A 23,186-nucleotide genomic window follows, 5' to 3' on the forward strand; every position below is an offset into this window, starting at 1 on the left:
AATAGAAAGGGCGACACTTCACGATCATGAACTCCGCCAGTGATGAGCAGTGTTTGCGTACTATAGTGGCATCACGACACCACTCGTCACGGATGTAAACACAGACCCCGCCACCTCGGGTCTTGCCTCCGTCTACGGGAGCCCTCTGTGAAGAACAAAGGGTTCTGATGAGGTACCGTTGGTATAGACTGAAGCAGTCCAATTAGTGTAAATGAGCTTGATACAATGAATAAAGTTAGGACCAAAACCAAACCTCCAAAGTGTGTGAAAACGATAATCCCACTCAATCCGATCGAACGCCTTTTTGGCGTTAAGTAAGTAAGTAAGTAAGTAAACTTTATTTATTAAGCGCTTTTCGCAGACAGGCAATCACAAAGCGCTGTACACAAATATTAAAATATTAAAATAAACAATAAAATCAATAGACATTATATACAATGTAAAAAATCAAATGTAAATAATGTAAAAAAAATAAAATAAAATATGTAGATCAACAAAAGGCTTGTTTGAACAGAAGAGTTTTTAACTGTTTTTTAAAAGAATCCACAGAGTCAAGCAAACGTAATTGTAGTGGTAAACTGTTCCACAGCCTTGGTGCAACAGACTGAAAGGCTCTGTCCCCTTTTGTCTTCAATCGTGTACGGGGAACAACTAAGAGACTCTGAGTCTGTGAGCGGAGATGACGAGCAGCAGTGTATTTTAAAAGAAGCTTGGATAAGTAATCTGAAGCCTGGCCATTTAGTGCTCTGTATGTTAAAACAAGAATTTTAAAGCGAATTCTAAACTCTATTGGGAGCCAATGTAAAGAATATAAGATGGGAGTGATGTGAACACGCTTGGTAGAGCGAGTTAGTAATCTGGCTGCTGCGTTAAGCGATATTACTGCTTCTGGGGATGGAGTATCAGCCTCAGTATAGATGATATTAATATCTCAAAAACCAAAGCAGCACAAATGATAATTGTACCTGCACAAATCTGCAAAAACGAAGCACTAACCGCTCTAATGCCTCTCTTAACGCCTATTTGCCTTTACTTTTCATGTTGGTGGGGCGTCAGCTTCACTCTGGCTAAAAAATCCCCTCTTGCCCCCTCCAGGCGGTCTTTATCCTTCAAGTTCAGGTCCTCTACCAGAGGCCTGGGAGCTTGAAGGTCCTGCGCAATATCTTTTTATTTTCCTAGGACTGCGCTCTTCTGGACAGAGATCTGCAATGCTGTTCCTGGGATCTGCTGGAGCCACTAGCTTGCGGGTCACTGCACTGAGTACTCCGATTACCACTGGGACCACCGTTACCTTCACCCTCCAGATCTTCTCTTCTCTGAACCCTTAGTACTTCTCCAGCTTCTCGTGCTCCTTCTTCCTGATGTTGCTACGGCCCTCTTCTTCTGCATCTCTACCACCACTATGTCCAGTTGGTAGTGTAGATTCATTTAAAATAAATGTATGGCTATTTTTACAAACACTGTTATAAAATAGTGAACACCAAGTCACTGATCAAAATATCAAGTTTAATGTCTTAAATTGTTCAGACAAAAAGCCTTGAAAGTATCAACAAAAAACAGAAAAATGGAAACAAGAAAAGGAAAACAATCCACCAACAACAGTCTCATACATAAATATAGTACCAACAAAAACATTTTAAAACTCAACCCTTGCACAAACATGTATAAAATACAACGTGCAGTAAAATACTGTATTTACATATATGCATTAGTTCAATTTTCTCATCATAAATTGGGCTTTGCCCTACTGGTGAAACCATTACATACAAACACTTTTGGTGAATGTACAGCCTGAGGAAAGAAAACTCACAAACACAACAGCCATGTCTTGCTCACTAATGCAAATTGCGCAAGGGTGCACTGCTTCTTGTCACAATCTTCCTTATTCTATAATGAAAACATTCTTTCTATTACTGTGCTTCCGCTTACTGTTGTCCTATAAGAAGTTAAAGTAGACCGATAACTTGTATCTCTTCTTATATCCCACTGTGGGTGGTATCACTCAGTGGTTTGCCCTCTGATAAATTAATGATGACTAATCAGGTGGCAGTGTGTGACAGCTGCATTCTGTCAAGTGTTGTTGGAGCACTGCAGTGTCTTTCTATCGTGGTTTCGATACCACAACATTCGTCATCTATTCATAACTACTTAGCTATTTCATAGCTTCAGGGAATCTTATAAAATTGCAACAGAAATAAAAAAAGCAAAGTTGTTATTTTGAGGGAATCGCTTTTCCAAGGGTCAGTTCTATCATCTTTATCTTTCATTGTGCCAAAGTGGAACATAAATAGTAACTCATATCTGTCTGTGATATTTATTACTTCGGTAGAGAGGTAAATGATTTCCATGGTGCCTTTTGCACTACAGTGAACTCAGTCTAGGCAAACACTTTCAGTTTTGGAGATATATTATGAATCAAAGAGGCAGAAATTCCACATTAGAACAGTGGCAGACTGAGAGACTGTTTGAGTCAGACTGTTAATGCTAAAATTATTTCTATATTCATATTCTTCAGTGTGTAGAAAATTTGTAAAAAACAAAACAACAACAACAACAAAAAACAAACAAACCAAAAAGCAATTTCTGCAAAGAGCTGTCGGTTTCTCTCCACTAGATGTCACTAGATTGCAGCCAACTGAATTTTGTTTTCTTCTCTTCCAATTCAAGTACCTAATGGTAGCTATGGTGGCTGCTGTAGGACAATAAACTCTGGAAAAAACTAAATCAACAACTCAAGATTAGAAGAAGATTAGAAGAAATCTGCACTGATGTATTTTATTGGACTAATTCTAAGTTTATGAGACTGCATCATAATTACATAATAATCAATGCATATTTATAAGCACAACACTTTTTCTATTAAGTAACTTAAAAAATTACTGGGTGTATATTGGGAACTGACCCTTTGAAAGTAAACTCTGGTGGAACCCTTGAAGTAAATTGTATTTTAAATTAACTAAGAGCTGAAACCAGCAGCTCTTAGTTAACTATGCAGATAACTCAAACAGCCATGAGACTATGCCTACACTCACATTTAAACATATATAAGAAGAATTACATTCACTGAAGGTTGGGAGTTAGAAATGTGGGGGGAAGTAGGCACACAGGTTAATCAAGGGAAAAGAGATAAAGATGAAAGCAAAGCATTTTTAAACCCAGGTATTATGATGTCACTGTTTTCAGTGGTGTCCGAAATTACTTCCTCATTTACTTATAATCTATAATCTTCACTCATTTCAATTACATTTTGAAAGGGGTTCCAAACTCGTGAGCAGAAGTGACATCCCTGACAGAACTTAAAAGGTTTCATCTGCTGGTTTTCATCTAGAATACAAATTTTGGCTGGTGCATGCATAATATCCGATCTTATAGGAAATCTGTCAGAGCTGCATCTTTCATATCATATTTTCAGTCAATTTAACAAGCTCTCACTGCCTGACTTAGTGATATGCTGATGGCAGTGATGTCTCAGGCATTCATGATTTTCCAGTGTCCTTAACCAAAATAGGAGTGGACCCAGGAGACAAACAGGAATGTTGGAAAACAAGTAAGCAAATAGAAAGAAAGGAAACAAGATCATAGATAAAGATGGAAATGCAGGACCCAAAGGAAGCCGTCAGGAGATGAGGCACAACAGGAACAGGCCAAGGTGAATCAGGCAACATCCAGAGAAGAGGAAGTTGAAGACAGAAGAAAAAGAGAAATGCAGTACATTACAGACTGTGATCAACACTATCACGTATCAGAAGAAAAAGTAAAGATAGTGCCTAATTTGCCAAAGTAGAAAAAATGCATTTACTTGATACATTATTCATTCGTTCCTCAAAACAAAACAGTAGTCACATTAAAAACAGTCTAAGTATGTACATATATATCATTTGATCATCAGCAGGCCAGCTTTACATTTTTCACATTTCTTTAAAAAACACTATTTACAGCATTTTTGTTGACTGATGGTGTAATGGTTCCTCTTAGCTTCATAAAATTTCAAATTTTTCTGAAATGAAAATGTAGATTTTGATGAGCAATGACTAAAATAAATAGGTAAACATTTTGAATGTTGATGTTATATAGTGTAGTGGGTTGGTTCACCCAGATTATGAATTTACTGTCACTCCATGACACTTACTCTGTTGTTTTCCAGTGTCCAGGGTGAGAAAGCCTGCGGTTGAGTTTAGGGAGTCTGTCCAGCATGCCTGCTAGCTGGGTGAAAGGTGGCCTGTCATCTGCCGTAAGGGACCAGCAGGCAGACAGGATCTCCTGTTGGGATGGTAGGTAACAGATAGAACATGGTGATTGGTTGGTAATCAAATTTTAATCAATATGAAAATAATAATAATATAATCAATATTAATACTTTTAATACTTTACACGTGTTGCTATCCAGAAGATGCCTTTTAAGAAAAGATTTTTCTTATTTCAAGACAATGCTAAACAAAATTTGTTGAGAACTGAAAACATTTGATGCATGGTGATGAAACTGAAATTTTACAAATTTATGCCTTTGCTTTCTTTCTTTTCTTTTCTTTACTTTTCTTTTTGATGTCCTCCGAAACCTGAGTTGCTGCTTCAGCTACCGCCTGAACCACATTTAGTTTGGCCTTTTGGTACCCATCAGCTTCCTCTGAAGTCCTACAGGCTAATCCAACCTGATAGGACTCCTTTTTCAGCTTGATGGCCCCATCACCACCACGAAAGCCATCAACCACTTAGGAGCAACAGCTTGAAACAAGTCCTTAGCGGACGAATTTCGCCCTGAGTTCCAAAAGCCTATGGAAGCTGTAGGGCTGTCTTGGTTGACACGGCTCTACAAACATCGCATAGAATTCTGGGGTGGTGCCTCTCTACTGGCAGACTGGGGTGGCGGTTCCTATCTTTAGGATTGGGAACCAGAAGGTGTACTCCAGTTACAGTTACAGCAGTTACACTCCTCAGCCTCCCTGGAAAGGTCAATGCTATGGCACTGGAAAGAAGAGCTTGTCTGTTAGTTAAACCTAGGATACAGGAGGAACAGTGAAGATTTCATCCTGGTTGCAGAACACTGTACAAGCTCTTCAAACTCTTAAATATATTTGGAGGCAGGTGAGAGTTTGCCCAATGAGTCTACGTGTTTTTTGCAGACTTGGAGAAAGCTTTTTCCTGCATCCCTTGGAGTGCTCTCTGAGGGCCGTCTGGTCCGTAACTATGAGCCATTTGGTCTCTGTACAACTGTTGGTCTGCCTTACTGGCAATAAGCCAGAGTTGTTCCCCGTGGGTGTTGAACTCAGCTAGGCCTGAATTAGACCAGACCAGTGGTGAAAGTAACAGCTACATAGCCCATGCGTATCCTAGAACCGGATGTTGATGTAGTGGAGAAGTACAAGTAACATCAACAACAGTCTAAACTGGGAGACCAGCACAGAAGCTGTATAAATCACACTGAACAACTCTACAATACAACTGTGTGGCAAGGAAAGATGTGTTCGGTGTTTTATTTCTACCATTCGCTCTTACAACACTAGTAATGTCATTATGCTGTGCTGTGTTGATGTTGAAATGCAATACTTATGATTATTATGATGATTATTATTAATACTGCTGTTACATCAACAGCATTTCCCACATTAGGAACAAAGAAAATATATATTGTAAATTGTTGACAGTTACCAACAGGGTCAGTTTTTTCGTAGACATGATCTTCAGACTCACCGTGACCTCCTTGCCCAGATTGGACTCTAACAGCACATTCTTAATGCCTTCATTACGACCCACTAGCCAGATTATAGTTTCCACAGGCTGGTTGGTAATTGGCCAGTCTCGCATCTGCAGCTCATACCAGATTGTGCTGGAAATGACACAAGATCCTTTCATGTACTACATTATTTTACATTTTCTTACATCATGTGCTCAAATATGCAACATGGAGCATGAATAAAATAGAAACAAAGGTTTTAAAAAACTGTGTGCAGTTCTAGCTAAAAGTCGCACATCATGTCTGGATAGCTGAATTTATGGTTCTACAAAAACAACTTTACTATGTTAGCTGGCAACAGTAAAAATCCTGATTTAACTTCGAGAAAACCAAACAATTAAACAATTGTTATGTACCACAGAAAACACAAAAACAAGCTAATATAAAATTATAACAAAGTAAAGGTTAAGAACCTAAAAGGCAGAACTGCATAATATAAACTATAGCTTCAATATCACATTAATAGTTTCTAGTATAAATGGCAATAGTCAATACCCAAAAGCATAAATATCAGCAGCTTTGGAGAAAGGCAGCTGGTCCTCATCAACCTCTGGGCTCAATTTTCGAACAATTTCTGGAGCCAGGTAGCAGATCCAGCCCTGTGGTATCCGCAGCACATTCTTTCTTCTAAACACAGAAACACAGAGAAGAATAATTAGGAGAAAAAACACGGCTCACCATAAATTTATTGCCTAGATGCAGTTTCTTTCACTCTTACCTGCCTTCTTGTACCACACCAGACATTCCAAACAGGCCAAAGTCTGTAATCACCACCTTGTTTGTGTCATAGAACACATTCTTGGACTTCAGATCCTTGTGAACGATGCCTTTAGCATGAAGATAACCCATTCCCTGCAACAAACAAAGATTTTCTGAACAAAAGATATTCCTACATTCACAAAAAGAAAATGAAGACGACCCAACAGTAGATATTTTTAGTTTATATGTTTAAAGCCTCGTTGTGTAGATTTTTATTTTACGTGTGACACTAAACTTTTTCAAATCGTGGCACTGGGGATGAGGGGAAGCACCAAAACATGCTGAAGTGCAGCATATTTCAATCTTGACATTGTATCCAAAACAGTACATTTTCCTACTTGTTATATAATGTACATAGTGTATGTTTGGCATTTCTTGGCTACAATTCCATCTTATTTATCAACCAATATAATATGCAGGTATTACTTACCTTAACGATTTCCTGTGCAATCTGTCTGGTTTTATTTATGTCCAGCAGGTGACCTCTTTCTCTTACAACAGAATACAGAGTCAGACCCTTACAGAAACTGCAGAGGAAACACATGCAGTATGGTTACAAAATAAACATCACATCACAAAAAGTCAAAAAAGCAGCAAACAACTTTTTGTATAGAACTTTATATACAACAGTGCACATATGCACTTGTGGTTGGAACTGCACTTGAAATGGGGGGAAGCCAGCACGAGTGACAATGCAGTGTTTAGGTGAGCAGTCATGCAGCAGTACCTGGTGATAATAGCAAGATGAGGAGGAGCCATGCATGCACCCATGAACAGGATGACGTTCTCGTGCCTGGTCTGCCTGTAGTTCATAACCTCTTTTTTGAAGACTTTCAGATGATCCTGATTGTTGCCATCAATCTCTAGAAGGCGAATGGCCACCTCACCATGCCAGCGACCTTTATGCACCTTACCCCAGCGACCCTGGACATAAAGCCAAAATTTAAATTAATAATAATGTTTTTTCTTTTCATTTTTTGAACAGGATTTTATATTTCTACAATACAAATCTGCTTTCACCTTTCCAATAAGCTCTCCCAGCTGTAGTTGCTCATACGGGATGTCCCACTCCTGGAGGTAGACACTGGTCTGGCTGACCTTACGAGAGATGGGGACCCCAGAACGGCCAACAGCCTGACGGCGGCATATAGAAGAGGGTAGATCATCCAGACCATCTTCATCATACTCTTCCTTGGAATAACTCTTTTTTGTGTCAGTCTGGTCAGCTTCTTCTTTATCCATAGCTGTGTAATCTTCCTCTCCTTCCTCTCCTTCCTCTTCCTGTAACACATGGCAGAAGAATGAAAGTGAACACTGATGTTAAACACTTTGATATCTATTACTGGAAATAGCAGCACTTGGTATACAAATGTGAAATAGGTATTGCAGTCTTGTAATTCTCCATTCAGACCAAAAGTGTTTTGGATAGTTATACAATTCTTGTGGTTGCTGGAAGAAATATTTGATGGAATAAATAACATCCATCAGTATGAAGAGTATGAAAAGATTGCTCCACTGGGATGCTGCTGCCTTTTAGCCTGGAAAGTTCATCGTCATTAGGAGGAAATGTTTACCAATATCTTCAAAGATAATGGCAGGCAGGAAATGAGCTTAAGTTAAATAAAGAAATATAATAAACCCAACTAAACATCCCAGCAAATCCATTACAGGCTAGACCTCAATCCAATAGAGATACTGTGAAATAACCTCATATAGACAGTCACACTGGGTGTTGAATGAATCAGCTGGATCTGAAGCAGTTCTGCGAGGAATAAAAACGTCCCGAACACTGGGTAGGTCTGATGTTAATATAGCCAACACATCATTTAATGTTTCCACCAAAAAAGTACTGCCTAATGGGAATGTTCAATACAGGACCTCTGGTTATGGCTGTAGGATCATTAATGAGAAGTCACGAGGATGGGTCTCTAACAAAGTACTAAATACAAGGTCTGAATATTTGGAATAGGATAATAGAAATGGAACAGTTTTTAATACATTAACAAAGCAGCCAAAAACTTGCTTTTGCTGAAGTATTGTGTGTAGATTTGTGAGACAAGAATGAATTGAATCGTTTGAACAAAAGGCTGAAAAATAACAAAATTTGGAACATTTGAAAGAAGCTGAAAAGTTACCAAATGGATGTCAGTGCCAGAAAAAAAGGAACATGCTTTAGCACAGTGCATTGGCAAGTACTGTAAACCAAAGGAAAATGACATGAGTAAAATATACATGTAATGGAGACAAACCAGCAAATCACATCCTTTTCCCTTCATCTTTTTAATTTAATATACTGCAATCCAATCCAATCAGATTTTATTTATAAAGCACTTTAAAATACCCAACACAGGACCAAAGTGCTGTACAGAAAATAAGTTATGTGGCTTCTATTACTCACCAATCCCTGTTCTGTGGCTGTTATTTGTGTCTCAGTAATCACCATCCTGAAACCAAAGAAATTAACAAGAATTCACCAAAATTTGTAACTAATTAATTTATCTTTAGAATAACTACATTTGGAAACTTGCTGAGAGCTACTGGCTGCCAAAACGGCTCCTCTTTCTCCTCTTTCCATGTCCCGGCATTGTGCTGGGCAGCAAAACTATTTTGTTCCAAAGCCTGCTGGAGCCTTATTTTATAGAGTTTGCATGTGAGGCTTTTATCAAGGTGCTCCAATCCAAAAACACCGGCCCGCATAAAGAACTATATTGTCAGTGGCTGGGTCTCTGACCCAGCATTTTGAGTGTTTTTTGGTAAATTTGTATTTTCTTAGAATAATATGTGTAGTTCTGGTGTTGCATTATTAGTTAGGTTTTAGTTGAGCCTATTCTAGTTTAGGTCCATCTATGTCCTCTTCTGTAAGTCTGTTCTGGTTTCCTTTATGTAGTCTGCCATGTATTTCGTGTCAGCATATTTCATGTTGTCTAGTTGGTGCTGTCGTTTCTACGTCTGTGTTTCCTGTTGTATTTTGAAGGTCTGGCGTTTCCTCGTTCAATGTGCTTAGTTTTACACTTCCCCTCTGGTGTCACTATGTTCATTTGTGTCATGTGATTCCACTTCCCCTGATCACCCCTTTAGTCTGCGTGTTCCATTCTCTTTGTCAGAACGTCTGTTTCCACGTCTAGTCATAATCATAGAACTCATAGTAATCTTAGTTGTCACCGTTATCATGTTTGATCAGAATTTTCAGTTAGTTTTCCCAGAATGGGTTCCAGTTTAGTTGTCGTTCTTGTTTTGGGCTCTTTTCATGTCTACCAGTCTGAATAAAACAGCTCGCTTTTTGTTCAAGGCTCTGCTCCGTCTCCCCCTATGTCCGCACCTCATTTTCACACTCTCGCAGTCAGCTCCTGCTGACCGTGACATATATGGACAAATGGCTTACAGTGTAAGTGCCCTAAAGCTAGAAAAATGTGATGTAAGATTCGACTTTATTCTCCTGCAAGGAGGCAGACCCAGGAATGGAGTTTCCTAAAACCACAAATAAAGGTGGTCAGTATTTTGATAGGATGTAATATCAGCAGAAACTCAGATGCCATTTGTTTCCAACTCATGTTATCTTATGAGTTTTACAAATTCAAGAAAATTTTGTAAATAAACTATTTTTTAGGTTTTAGTTTATGTTTTACAAAAACATTAACAATAATAATTTTGAATATCACCATAAATACTATTTATGTACAGTGTGTGCTCTCTACATAGCAATACTGGATTTTTTAAAAAAAAGAGTTTAAAAGAAAAACCGCAGTGATATACAGGTCAATCTAACAATACTTTAAAAAAAAATCTTAAAATTTGCGTTGCTCTGGTGGATAAAGAGAGTGACTCACTGTGTCAATATAAAAAGAGGAGGAAGGCTGTAAAACCTTGCAAAAGAGTCCAATGCAAGTCAATGTCATTGAAGCTCACCTCTCTTTAATGACAGATGGTGAGTTGTCGAAGATATCCTCAAATTTTCTGCCAGTTAGTGCTGCCATTTTTGCTGTTGTTAGGTGCTGCTAACTTGTGTTAGTGAAACTTTCTTTTTAGTGGAACAAACACTTCAATCAGCTGTTGTTCACACAGCTCATAGTAAACTGGAAAGGGGAGGGTCGCATGTCTAATCTCGTGACAATAAGCAATTGTGACAATATTGGGGATAAATAAGTATGTTTATGTACACGTAAGCTTTCATGTGTTAGAGACTTCGATTGAGGTAAGGAGGAAGAGGATGAGGGGGAAATAAGGAAGGAGAGAGAGCAGCGGTGGAGGAGGAGAAAGAAAGAGAAAGGAGAAATATCAAACTATACCTACAAATGTTAAATGCTAACATACAGTTTGAAAGAGCCATTTGTGAACTTTAAAGTAATTTAGAAAGTGTACTATGTAAGTGGACTGTTTGGTAAAGCACTGCTACTGTTTGAATTCCTACCAAATCTGACTTGAACTCATGATAGTAAGTATATGAATGAAATAAAAGTGCATCATTGGATCGCTACATGAATGTTGTATTCTCTTACCCAGACTCATTGTGACTGCCAGAATGCTGAACGCTGCATGTGGAGGCAGGAACATCTGTTGGAAAACTCAGCTTGAGTTTATCATCATTCCAAATTGATGCTTGGATACTTGCAGTACATGACATGAGGACAAAGGATGTTAAATCCAACATAGTTTGAAGCTGTCAAACTATCACGTTTGAGCATTTAAAAATGTTTTTAACCAGTTTGACAATAAAACACTTTACAACAATTCTTTGAATGGTTCAAAGACAGATCACGATGCTCACATGCTCACATGCTCAATCATTCACTTGACACTTTTAAACATGAAAAACTGGTTTTGCCATGCAGCCCAGTTTTAAAATAAAAGTTGGTTATTCTCAAAAATCTACATAAAAACAGAGTACACTGATTTTCATATCATTTTAAACTTATTTGGAATAACTCACCAAATATTTTTTTAATCATATATTTTTTTAATCAATGTTTTTTTTAAACACAAAAGGTGCAGTTTAAGGTATACCTCGAATTCTCCAGCGTTTTTTTTACAACTGAAGAAGCCTCTTTGATGAGAATTGAAACATCTTCATAAATTAAAGATGTCCAGCTGTCATCTTTTTTTCAAGCTCTTAAGACTCACAGGGCTGTAAACATTCCCCTAGTCCCACATCTCAACAAAGTCTTCCTGACAACAAATGAGGCCTTATTTTCCACAAAAACACACTTTTCACTTTTGTTAGAGATGTAATTTCTACAACTTTAATGTTTAATTGAATTTATAGTTAAATATATCGTTTCTAAGAGTGAAACAATGCTGTCTTTATTATGTTGCATACCTGGGAAGTTGAAGCGGTTGTCCCAGGAGCTCTGTGGTGATGGGTTAGGTGGGGGGGTGGCACTTACGCTTGAAGGGTTACTCTGCTGGAAATGTGCTGGAGAGGAAGGTGTGGAAGAGGTGGCTGATGATGGGTTACTGCTGGATTCCAGCTGGTTAATACTGGGGACAGGGTCCTCCAAACACACAAGGAGTCCATTATTTCAATTATTTCACATTATTTATTTCTTGCACACTGATCTCAACAATCTTCTCCATTTCAGTATTGAAGAATAGAAAGAGCTAGAGCAGACCTGAATGAGATATAACACATATTAGAAAACTGCACTTACCCTTTTGGTTAGTGCCTTTGGTAAGGTGCCAAACTGCACTGAGACTTCGGCTGTGTGATCAATCCGATTGTTGATGTCTGATGGTACCGATTCTGCCCTACGCATCCTTGGCACTACCGGTCAGATAAAAATACAAGCTTTGAGCTTAAAATATTTTCAAAACTTTACAATTCCTAAAATAAAATAAACAGGCCCTAACATGTTAGATTCTTGCTGATACTATCCTGCCCATTATAATACCCTTCCTAATATGCTACTAGTGTAACTGTCAAAGCTAAAGGGAGTCCATTACAAAATTAATAGCATTGTTGCCAGTAATCGCTAGACTTGAATCACCTGGATGATTTGTCTACAGACATTACTAAGTACTGTCATGTGCCCTCATCTTCCCTTCCTTCCCCAGGCTGGGTTTGCATCTCCTCTCGAGGTCCATGTTGTAGTGTAGAGCGGCACCAGTTGTGACCTGGCAAACCCTTTGTTACTGATTTCTAAGAACTACAACTGACCACAAAGAAAAATATAATTTCCATAACAATTTTCCTAAAACTACAAGTTGTAGGATATTTTCCCACTTATAGAACTGAAAAAAAAAACCTGTATACCCACTTTTATCTAACATATTTTCCCTTACCAAAACCCCCACATTTCAATAGAGTTATAAAACAAATCAGTGGTAATCCCAGTATGTTTACGAATTCACTAGATAACAGACTAACACTTTTTTTTTTTTACTCTCCTTTACTCATAGAATTGAGCAAATGATCAAGGACTGCTGGCTTGTAGGTAGCTAAATTTAAGTGGACTGGCTTTTATTTAGCACTATTCTACTCTATCCAAGTACTTAAAGCATTTATACAGCATGCCTCATTCACCCATTCATACATGTACTTTTTTTCTACGCAAGTGCTTTCTATCTAACTTTCACACACATTTACACTCGGCTGACTGTATCAGAGAGCAACTTGGGATTAGTATCTTGCCCAGTGATATTTGGCATGTAGACTGGAGTATACAGGGACAGAACCACCAACCTTCTGATTAAGGATGACCTGCTCTACCTCCTGAGCTACAGCCCCACCCATTTCTGAGCTCTGGATAACAGTTTCATCACAGTCAGGACTTTTCATACTGATATATGTGCGGCTGTGAGTAAGCACATAACTATTTGCCTGCACTGCTGTGCATGTGTTGCACATGCATGAAATGGACCAGGTAGTAAGTGAACATAGGTGAGGATGACCAACCGGTCACTGGTCAGGGCCACGAATGCTGGAAATTGGCCCGTTCCAATCTCTAACCAGTCTAACCAGATTTCTAATGTAGTCTTTAACACCACTAGATCAGTAAAGTCACACATCACTAAATTATTTTAATGTTGCTTACATGTAGCAAATGATATCCGACATGAAGGTGCATCTTTGGTACACTTGTTATGGCACTTTAACCTGTGAGGAGAAGAATACTCTAAATAGTACACTAAAGAAGTCATGACAAGTTGTACTGCAGTCTGACAGAGTGCACCAACTTATCTTTACAGTTCTTACTTGCAGTGTTTACACTTGACACCAAACATCATGCTCTTAGAACAAACTTGACATGTTTGGGAGAGCCAGGACTTAGTCGAAAACCTGCAAAAGAGAAGGAGAACAAATATGACAAATATATTGAGAAATATGTTTAAGAATTTAGTCAGGTGATAATAGATGACTAAAACCCTAGCCTTAAATTTTGTGACTGTATATCTAAATGTAGAATTTTAACTTAATAATAATTTCATTTAGAATGACTGACAGTGTAAAGTCATATAGTAACTTCTGCATGCTGTGAATACAAAGGAATTCAGGAAAGAACAAAAAACATCTTGTTCATCAAGCTGTTCTTAGAGCTTTTTTTTTCTTAAGCTAAAAAACTTAAATTTCTCCTGATGAAGCCAAAGGCCTGATCACAGGTTCAAATATCATTTCAGTCTGCTAATAAGAATAACATTTCATATGTAAAAAGGAGTATAGTATTACATGTAGTACAGAGGATAGTATATCCAGTATAGTACAGTATGAAATAAACATACTATATGTTTACATAAAATTTCACTCAAATTGGACTCAAAGGCTATTTCATGGGCATTCATGGGCTATTCCTTCATTCCTTCAGATAAAATCAAGATCAACCTCGACCAGACTGACAGCAAGAAAAAAAGTATGGAGAAGGTGTGAAAGGGCTCATGAACCAAAGCATACCACATCATCTGTAACACAGCAGAGGCCGTGTGATGGCATGTGCGTGCATGGCTGCCAGTGGCACTTGGAAACCCGTGTTTATTGATGATGTGACACAGGACAGAAGCAGCCGAATGAATTCTGAGGTGCTCAGAGACATACTGGTCTGTTCAAATCCAGCTAGATGGACAATGACCCAAAACATATAGCCAAAGCAAGCCAGGGGTTTATTAAAGGAAAGGAGATGAATATTCTTGAATGGCCACCTGATCTTAACCCAATTGAGCATGATTTCACTTGCTGAAGACAGAAAGGCAACAGCAACTGAAAGCTGCTGCAGTAAAGGCCTGGCAGAGCATTAAAAAGGAGGAAATACAGCATCTGGCGATGTACGTGATTGCCAGCAAAGGGTTTTCAACCAAGTATTAGCCATTGTAAGTAATTTATTCAATTACTTTTAAACCCCTGAAATTAAGGGATTGTTTTAAAAAATGTTCTAGTTCCTCACATTGTTATGCAATCTTTTTGTTTAACCCACTGAATTAAATCTGAAAGCCTGCACTTCAACTGCATTTGAGTTGTTTCATTTAAAATCCACGGTGGCGATGTACAGAACTAAAACTAGAGAATGGTTTCCTGAAATAATGCAGAGTGAATACTGACAGCTGAAAGGTTTGAGTTAGATTTTTATAATTGCTCAATCTTGTACAGCAGTGTGTACACTGAATATGCTGACTCATTCACATGAAAGCCAAACTGCAGAACTGTTGAAAGCTGAAGTTCACACAGAAGAAGTTTCAAAGTAGCCAAACGTCTTTACAATGTACACTAGAAAAAGCTAATGACAAAAGAAAATTTAGAATCATCAAATAAATCGGAATGAATATTGAAAGCTGATATTCTTTAAATCACTTGAAAAGTTGTCTTATGTGTTTTAAACATCTAAACCCAAGAATCTTAAAATCTTGAAAGAAAAAGCAGAATATCTGCATGTCTACTCTAATCTGCTGTGTGTGCAGATCAATGACTTCTTCTCAAACAGGAAGTCAGTAAAATAAAGTCGAATGGACGGCAGCATCTTGTCAGAGGACAGTGTGACAAACACTTTAATCGAGGGTTCGTCAGCATCTTCTTAGCAGAGGTGGTGACATGCCACATTCTGCTTTTGTTGCTTCCTTTCAAACAGGAAGTCAGTGACCCACCTGAAAGTGGAGCTAAAGTTCACAAAAAGTAGCCTGTCATAAGATCCTGCAGAGTCCAGATTCTCTTTCACAAAAGGGCTTATTCAAATCTTTGGAAAGTCATCAACTGACACTAACCTGCTGAGTGTGTGTGTGTGTGTGTGTGTGTGTGTGTGTGTGTGTGTGTGTGTGTGTGTGTGTGTGTGTGTGTGTGTGTCTCTCTCTGCAGGTAAAATAGTTGTTAATCTTAAACTGTTTTGTGAGTTTTATTTTCAGACCAGGTCCATGTTAGCGGGGAGATACAGACAGACATTATATTAGGTTAGATTAGTTGAAATGTGGGAGAATCCACTACAGACAGGCAAATGGTTTCAGCTCTAATATCCAGCCAGAAAAGATGATTCAAAAAGTCATCTACTGACCCCAACTTCCCAGATTTGAACCACCTATCTGCTGAAGACAAATCCACCAATAAAAAATAAGCCTGGAGTTAACTGGCCAATCAGAACGCTTTATCCAGTTACTACTGCCATACTGTTACTCTGTGGCAAATTCCTGTCAGATTTCTCTCGGTGCACTGGTTGAAAAACTGCTTCTAAATCCAAAACCGTAATGCCTAAAAAAAAAAAAAATAATTTTTTAAAACTAAAAAAAAAAAATACAGAAGATGGAATGATAATAATCATAATAAAGATTAGGCTAACAACAATACTGTGAATGGTTATCTACATTCACACTTGCACAAAGATTATGCAGAGGATATCACTGATATCAAGATGATATCAATTTATTGATAAATGAATGTCAAAAGTTTTATGTTTTTAGTTCACTTTAGCTTCAGTTTCCAGATTTTATGTTTTGAAAATGTGTAATTTTAGTTTAGTTTACATTTTTGTGTTAGCCGTTTGTTTTTATATTCTAAGTGGTATCTCAAAAAAAGCCTAATATGTTTTAAGAACTACTGTACAGACAGACCACTTCATGTCATGTAAACATCCCAGACTCGACATGCACCAATTCCTCCTGATAGCTGTTGTGTTAACATTTCCTGTTTATTTTATTTGGCTTAAGTTAGATGCTCAAAATATTGTTTCAGTTAGTTTTCGAAACACAATATGTAAAATGCATCACCTGCAGTGGCCATAACATAACATGTGATAACTAGAAGTTTTTTTCAAACTGGTTACTGACCTGTGGGTTACAGCCAGGCCAATGTCTCTTCTTATTGTATGGGGGGAACTTCTCTGCATGGCTAGATCTGTGAAGAATATTAGAAACCAGCATATCAAAAGAAGAGATTCTGTCAAATTGATACAGAGAAGGGCCAAAAGTCTATGTGAACAGAAATCCACTCCGGTAGCTTTTATAGAAACTCACTGTCCAGTAAGATGGGGGCGACGGGCATCATGTATGGAGCTGAGGCTGGGACAGGGCCAGGTGTTTGGGCAGACAGCAGAGGTGATCTTAGACCTGAATCTTCAGAACTGATCCCAGAGCCGTTGATCTGAATAGCAGCCAACACTTTCTTCTTCTTACAGGCCCTGCAAAGACACCGACAAATTTGTAAATTCTACGGTGAAACCTCCTTACACTATAAATGTGATTCATGAATTACACTATAAGGATAGACAAAATGATTTTTTAAATTAGTTTTCACCAGAGGTGGGACCAAGTCATTGTTTTGCAAGTCTCAAGTCTTTATCCTCAAGTCTCAAGTCAAGTCTCAAGTAATGTCAGGCAAGTCAGAGTCGAGTCTCAAGTCACTGGTGTAAAAGTCCGAGTCAAGTCACAAGTCTGAAACTTTGAATTTCAAGTCCTTTCGAGTCTTTAAAAAAAAAAACGAAAAAATAATGTTGCAGTTATGCTAAATGTAAATATTAGACCATGTAATTTTAAAACCTGTGTTTTTCTCAACACATGACAAAATAGTGAACTTAGAAAATATACACAAATTGTGAAATTGCACCTCTTTAAAATGCAGCTCAATTAAACCTAGCTCCAAGAATAATTTTCACCGACAGTTCTGAGATAAACTGCATGTTATTCTTGGATGCGGTTGTAGGACCGGCTTTAAAATCGCATGACAAAAATATCATACACATTAAAAAGAACTGCATCACCAACGTAGCCTGGACAACATTTGCTAGTTAGATGAAGTCAGCTATCTCATCTTAGCATATTTATATGCATATTTATAAGCATATTTATAATCATACGGTTCTTGGAGTGAGTGCATACACTCGTGAAGTTTAGTAACTTCAGGTCACTGCAACAAGTCCAGGTACAGTTTACCGACGGATGGGTGCAGGGACCTTGAAATGCACCGTGTAGAACGAAAGACCATCGTACGTATCATAAGTTTACCAGTCTCACAAATTGTCGTCATAAATACACATTCCTTAACCGTTTATTAATAGGACCTTTGAGCTCAACGGTAATTAATTAGTAGTGGAAATAATTTCTGGTAGCATCACAGAAATGTAGCAGTGACAACAATATTGTATGCTGTAATCGTACTGGGCAATTAGTGATACAAAAAACCTGTTTTATCCTGTGAATAAAAGTATATGTTTTTGTCAATGTACCATAATAACAGAAGCGAAACGCAATATTGTGTCAGGACAATTCACTATTTATGCACAATAAATAAAGGAGCATAGCGCGACAATTTCTGTTCAGCGCCAGACTTGCTTGTAACCTATATCACTAATTATGTTATGAAAATGACGTATTAACTACTAAAAAATACTGACCTTCGTGTAAATGCTTGGAGCAGACTAACCTGTGAGCTGGAGTGTTCTGGGACGTTATATTTGATCTTTGAATGGCTGCAATCCAGGCCATCCGTCGCGTCTTTGTTACTTCGGAAACATGGCTCGAACAATTTCTCTTCAACGACGTAATCCGATAACAACCGATCTCTTTACCCGTCGGCTTCCCGTGGCTGTCATGCGACCGGCTATTGCAGTTAATGATACAACAGCTTCTTGACATTTTTGTGTTTCTTTTTATCGCTGTGTGACTGATTTCAATTGAAAGCCTGCGTGCGCTACTACCGCTTGCCACGAGTTCCCAGAATCCTTTGCGGTTCTACCCGTGAATGACGTCACATTTTCAATCTCTATATAATATGCATGTTAAATTTTATATTTTGGGTAAAATATCAAGTCTTTTCAAGTAAACCGGTTCAAGTCCAATTCAAGTCCCAAGTCATTGGTGTAAAAGTCCAAGTCAAGTCACAAGTCTTACAACATTTTTTCAAGTCAAGTCTAAAGTCATAAAATTAATGACTCGAGTCTGACTCGAGTCCAAGTCATGTGACTCGAGTCCACACCTCTGGTTTTCACAATTGTGGAGATAAGAAATTGATTCAGGAAAGTACATAGAAATCTTCCTGTCAAAGTAGAGCTGAAAATGTATGACTGCAGAATTCCTTCTAAAACCTACTTGCGTGTCCCAGGATCCTCGTTGCGGTTGGTCGGCTGTGAGTCATGACTCTTGTTTTTCGTCAGTGCAATATTGGGAAGCAGTTGCAACAGTTTGCGAGAGGGTGGTGGTGGTGTGTGGGAGGACTTGAACGTGTGGGTCTTTGAGACCTGTGTTAGCGAAGGGGTGCTTGATTCCAAAGAGAACGGATCACTCATGTTCTCAGCTGGTACAGTTGGTCCCTGGTCATCTGAACAGGGTACCACTGATATAGAGATGGAGCGGCCATGATTGCTGTTGGGTTTTAATGAGGTAAAAGGGCTACCAGAGCTTAAAGAGGGTCTAATAGGAGAAAAGGGACTGCTGTCCTGTTGTGACTCAGAACTGCAGGAGCCTGAGTTATGCCTCAGATCACCTCCTAGAATTAAAGACAGTTTGGATCATTACTTGTGAAATACAATCAGTCTGATCAAACTTTTAACACCTCTGTAGGAGCTGAAAATTATACTGTATTATTTAGTGCCAATCCTCATTTCTTTATATTTTGCTTCCAAGGAATAACAATTTTTTCTGTATTTTTTTAAAGTGGTCATCAGCAATAGTCCTTTCAGATTTCTGTCTAAAGTTTTTCTTTTGACAGTGGCTGTTTCTTCACTCATTGTCAGTTCACTCCCTGTACCTGACCATTTTCCAAGAAGCATTTGTTTTGTTTGTTCAGCAACCTGAGACTGGCCTGTGAATTACTGAATGGATAAAACAGTTTTTTGTCCAAACATAACAGGCAACCTAGCAAAAAACTTTTTTAAAATTTGAATCTTTTTAATTTTAATGTAATATAATGTAATCTTTCATTCACACATCTTTAGCATGTCACAAAAACACATAATTTGTTCCATTTTCTTTGAGCTTAATCTATGAAAAAAATCCAGTTACAAAAAATTTGACACATATAAAATAGTATTTTTGCACCAGCAAGTCCCTAAGAGTCTTATATACTGTACTTCCATGTATGCACACATTTCAATAAATTGTTTCCCAATTTCCTTGCAAAAATATGAAGATTAGAGGAGAGACTCCTTACTTTTGAACAGTGCTGCATTTTAGTAATAAAACAATTTGTAGAACACAAATGACAAAAAGAAATCCAAACAAAACTAGAGACAATGGGTACATTCAAATACTTAATTTTGCTAAAGAAGGCTCTAAGCAGAGTGAAGTGATCCTGAAGTCTCTATGCAGCAACCATAACATAAGCTGTTCAAAGGCTCCAAATGCTTAGGAAAAGAACTTCAATGCTTCATTACCTCCTTAAAAGAGGACACGTCAGCTGTCCTTTATGTGACGGCATCCTTCACAATATTACCCCACAATTCATAGCTGCGCACAATCTAACCATTCATGAAAAAAGTCAACATATGCTAGATTACATCTACCAGGCCACTGACAAAATTCATGGAAATATATTAATTTTCTTCAGTGGAATTTAATAAGTGGGGTTGTTTTTTCAGCATCTAAAACAATGTAGTAGCCACCTCAGATGATTAAAGTATGAATTGTAGCACTGCTATTAAAAAATTCTTGTATATACCCCTCCCGAAATATCCTCTGATGAATTATTCTACAAATGACTCATGAAAAACAAAACATAGAAGGGGAGGTTCTTTGGTCACCTGTTTCATTAACACTCTTTAGACAGGAGAGAGCAGTAGTGAGGCGAGAGCGATCCTCTGAGTTGGAGCTTAGGCGTCTCATCATGTCCTGCAGCTCAGAGCTGGACATCTGCAGCAAGCTGTCCACCGAGAGCTTCCCTGCTGCAGCCTGCATGACACAAGGATGACATATATCACCGACAGCTTAAGTTATCTACTGTTCACTCGCTTTTATTTATATGCCAGATTTTACCCAAAGTGTATTCCCGTTGACTTAAAATCCAAGTATACCAAAATATAAGCAATACTGCAACCAGCAAAAATGTGTAAACTAGAAAACGAGAGAAACAAAGAAAAAATGATAACCAAAAAACAAGAAAACCAAAAGCAGCTAAACAAGAAATATATATTTTTAAAATTCAATTAACTTGTATTTTGAGGACTTAGAGACATTCATCCCTCTGATCATCCTGTGGGCAGCGGTTCAGGAGTACCAGGTGACTAACGTGTTATTATGGGCCATTTAGTCACTGCAGTAAGTCGGACTCATTCCAGTGAGACCTGGACTCTGTCAAAACTGCCCTTTCTAAATGCTAAATGCTATCCATAACTTTTATGAAAAGAATTTGTGGGCCAAGGTCTATGAGAAAGCCCAGTAGCCTAGGGTTTCTGATTTGGTAGCCTCAGGATCATGTTCCTGGTCTTCACAGATGTTGTTGGCCTCACCAATGAGTGACCCCCAGCTTGCACTAGGGTGGTTTGCAGCTGAAGTGGCTGGGATGAGACTCTACACCTCCAAATCTAAGGTGTAGATTCTCAGCAAGGAAATGGTGGAATGCTCTCTCTGGGCCAGAGATGAATTGTTGGCCTGAGGGAAGGAGTTCGAGTATCTCAGGGTCTAGTTCACAAGTGAGGGGAGAGTGGCGCAGAAGACTGACAGACAGACTGGCACAGCATCTGCAGTACTGCAGATGTTGCACTGGCCTGCTGTGGTAAAGAGGGAGCTGAGCATGAAAGCAAAGCTGTCAACTAACTGGGTGATCCATGTTCCTACAATCACAATGAACAATGAATAAATGAATGTGCTTCTCCCAAAGCGTGGCTACATCGGCTGAGGGGCTTGATCATTCAGGAGGGGCTTAGCGTACGCATGGAAATTGAGAACCAGTTCTTGTAGAGAACCAGTTCTTGTAGAGAACCAGTTCTTGTAGAGAACCAGTTCCCAGTAGTTCAATTCCTTGGAATTGTTAGTCTGCTTGCCTATCGATTCTGCTTATTGGTTTCACTTGTACGTATGCTACAATCAGCTAATTTCAGTTTGTATGCGGAAAGAGGCAAATAGTGGTGCAATCTAAAGTGTGGATATGAACATTACTTTTATTTTTATTGCAAAAAAGGACACGAGAACAATGATAAACTGCAAACTGCAACCAAGACAGGAACAATGCCATTTTGCTGCTAACACAACTTCAGCTCTTTGCAAGCATCTGTCTGCATGACTGCAAACATTTTCTTCCTCACCACAGTGATTCTACTTTAGAGTCACTGTGGCGATCACAGTACCTTCAGCTACTGCTCATTTCTGGCCTTTATCTGTATTCAGTTTTATATTTAATGATGAAAAAGCATGTTCCATTTAGTTGAGATCAGGCAACTGACTTGGTATTTGAACAATAATTCACTTCTAAGGAAGAAAGCAACTGGAGGCTTCTAAGAGGCTTCTTCAGTTCCGAAATGAAGAAGCCTCTTGGATGACAGGTGAAATATAAGGAACTTCATTCAGCTTCTTTCCAAGCATCTTAGACTACTACAGTCCCGATCAAAAGTTTATCACTGCTATCACTGCTGAATAATTAAGAATAAAGATCCAACCATGCAAAATATGATTTTTTTTTCTTCCTATTTTTCAAGTGGTCTTAAACTTTTGACCAGACTGTATAACCTGATGACTTACACAGATAAAGACCTCATTTCATTACGTTGTTAAACTCTTAGGTTAGCTTTGCGGTATGCTTTCAGCCATTATCCTTTTACACTAAACAGTGCTATCTGTCCACTTTTGCAGAATTTGGCTAAATCTGGATGGATAGACAGACGGACGACAGATGCAGCCTGAACTAAACTGAAAAAGCTAATTGGATGACATGTGAAGAGGCTTCTTCAGTTCTGACGTCAAGCATCTGGCTAAATCTGGGCGGACAAACGGAAAAACCAAAAAATTTATTTTTGAGCGCAGGAATTTATAATTATATACAACAGTGATAAAAAAAAAAAAAAAAGATTTCTTCTGGATCACTCCACAGTTCCCTGTACTCCAACTCCTGTCAGCCTTAAGACACCCAACCGCTGCAGCGCCATCAGAGAACTTCTGCAGATGGCATGTTTCACTGTTGTACTGGAAATCTGAGGAGTACAAGGTAAACCAGGAATGGAGTCCCCTATTGTGCCACAGTATTACTGACCACCACATCAGACAGCATGCCCCCCACCCCTTCTCATTCGGCAGAATGAAGCGAGGGTATTATAAATCAAAAAACATGACTCTCACAATGCCACCAGTACCATCTAGGTGACAGTGA

General features: G+C 38.5%; 1 protein-coding gene across 4 annotated transcripts in view; it reads right to left on the reverse strand.

The window, feature by feature from the left end:
- Nucleotides 1–1,491: 1,491 nt before the first annotated feature.
- Nucleotides 1,492–23,186, reverse strand: part of LOC147313904 (kinase suppressor of Ras 1-like) — a 59,885-nt gene continuing 38,190 nt past the window's right edge. For 2 of the 4 annotated variants that reach the window (XM_086260629.1, XM_086260628.1), the window contains exons 2-19: nucleotides 20,629–20,776; nucleotides 18,980–19,376; nucleotides 16,910–17,073; nucleotides 16,724–16,790; nucleotides 13,680–13,763; nucleotides 13,519–13,580; nucleotides 12,136–12,248; nucleotides 11,805–11,979; nucleotides 10,987–11,041; nucleotides 8,889–8,934; nucleotides 7,511–7,771; nucleotides 7,218–7,414; nucleotides 6,921–7,017; nucleotides 6,450–6,583; nucleotides 6,227–6,358; nucleotides 5,689–5,824; nucleotides 4,130–4,260; nucleotides 1,492–3,494 (exon numbers count right to left, since the gene is read on the reverse strand). In XM_086260629.1, the coding sequence (XP_086116755.1) occupies nucleotides 3,413–3,494; nucleotides 4,130–4,260; nucleotides 5,689–5,824; nucleotides 6,227–6,358; nucleotides 6,450–6,583; nucleotides 6,921–7,017; nucleotides 7,218–7,414; nucleotides 7,511–7,771; nucleotides 8,889–8,934; nucleotides 10,987–11,041; nucleotides 11,805–11,979; nucleotides 12,136–12,248; nucleotides 13,519–13,580; nucleotides 13,680–13,763; nucleotides 16,724–16,790; nucleotides 16,910–17,073; nucleotides 18,980–19,376; nucleotides 20,629–20,737 (2,442 nt within the window). In that variant the 5' untranslated portion in view covers nucleotides 20,738–20,776 and the 3' untranslated portion in view covers nucleotides 1,492–3,412. Of the gene's footprint in view, nucleotides 3,998–4,129; nucleotides 4,261–5,688; nucleotides 5,825–6,226; nucleotides 6,359–6,449; nucleotides 6,584–6,920; nucleotides 7,018–7,217; nucleotides 7,415–7,510; nucleotides 7,772–8,625; nucleotides 8,686–8,888; nucleotides 8,935–10,986; nucleotides 11,042–11,804; nucleotides 11,980–12,135; nucleotides 12,249–13,518; nucleotides 13,581–13,679; nucleotides 13,764–16,723; nucleotides 16,791–16,909; nucleotides 17,074–18,979; nucleotides 19,377–20,628; nucleotides 20,777–23,186 lie in introns of all 4 variants that reach the window. The other 2 variants (XM_086260630.1, XM_086260626.1) reach the window with 2 other exon arrangements.

Source organism: Aulonocara sp. 'chitande type north' Nkhata Bay, linkage group LG14, assembly GCF_057382095.1.
Source record: "Aulonocara sp. 'chitande type north' Nkhata Bay isolate Kocher_YH1m ecotype deep benthic linkage group LG14, A_spYH_male_GT1.1, whole genome shotgun sequence".
Lineage (NCBI taxonomy): Eukaryota > Metazoa > Chordata > Actinopteri > Cichliformes > Cichlidae > Aulonocara > Aulonocara sp. 'chitande type north' Nkhata Bay.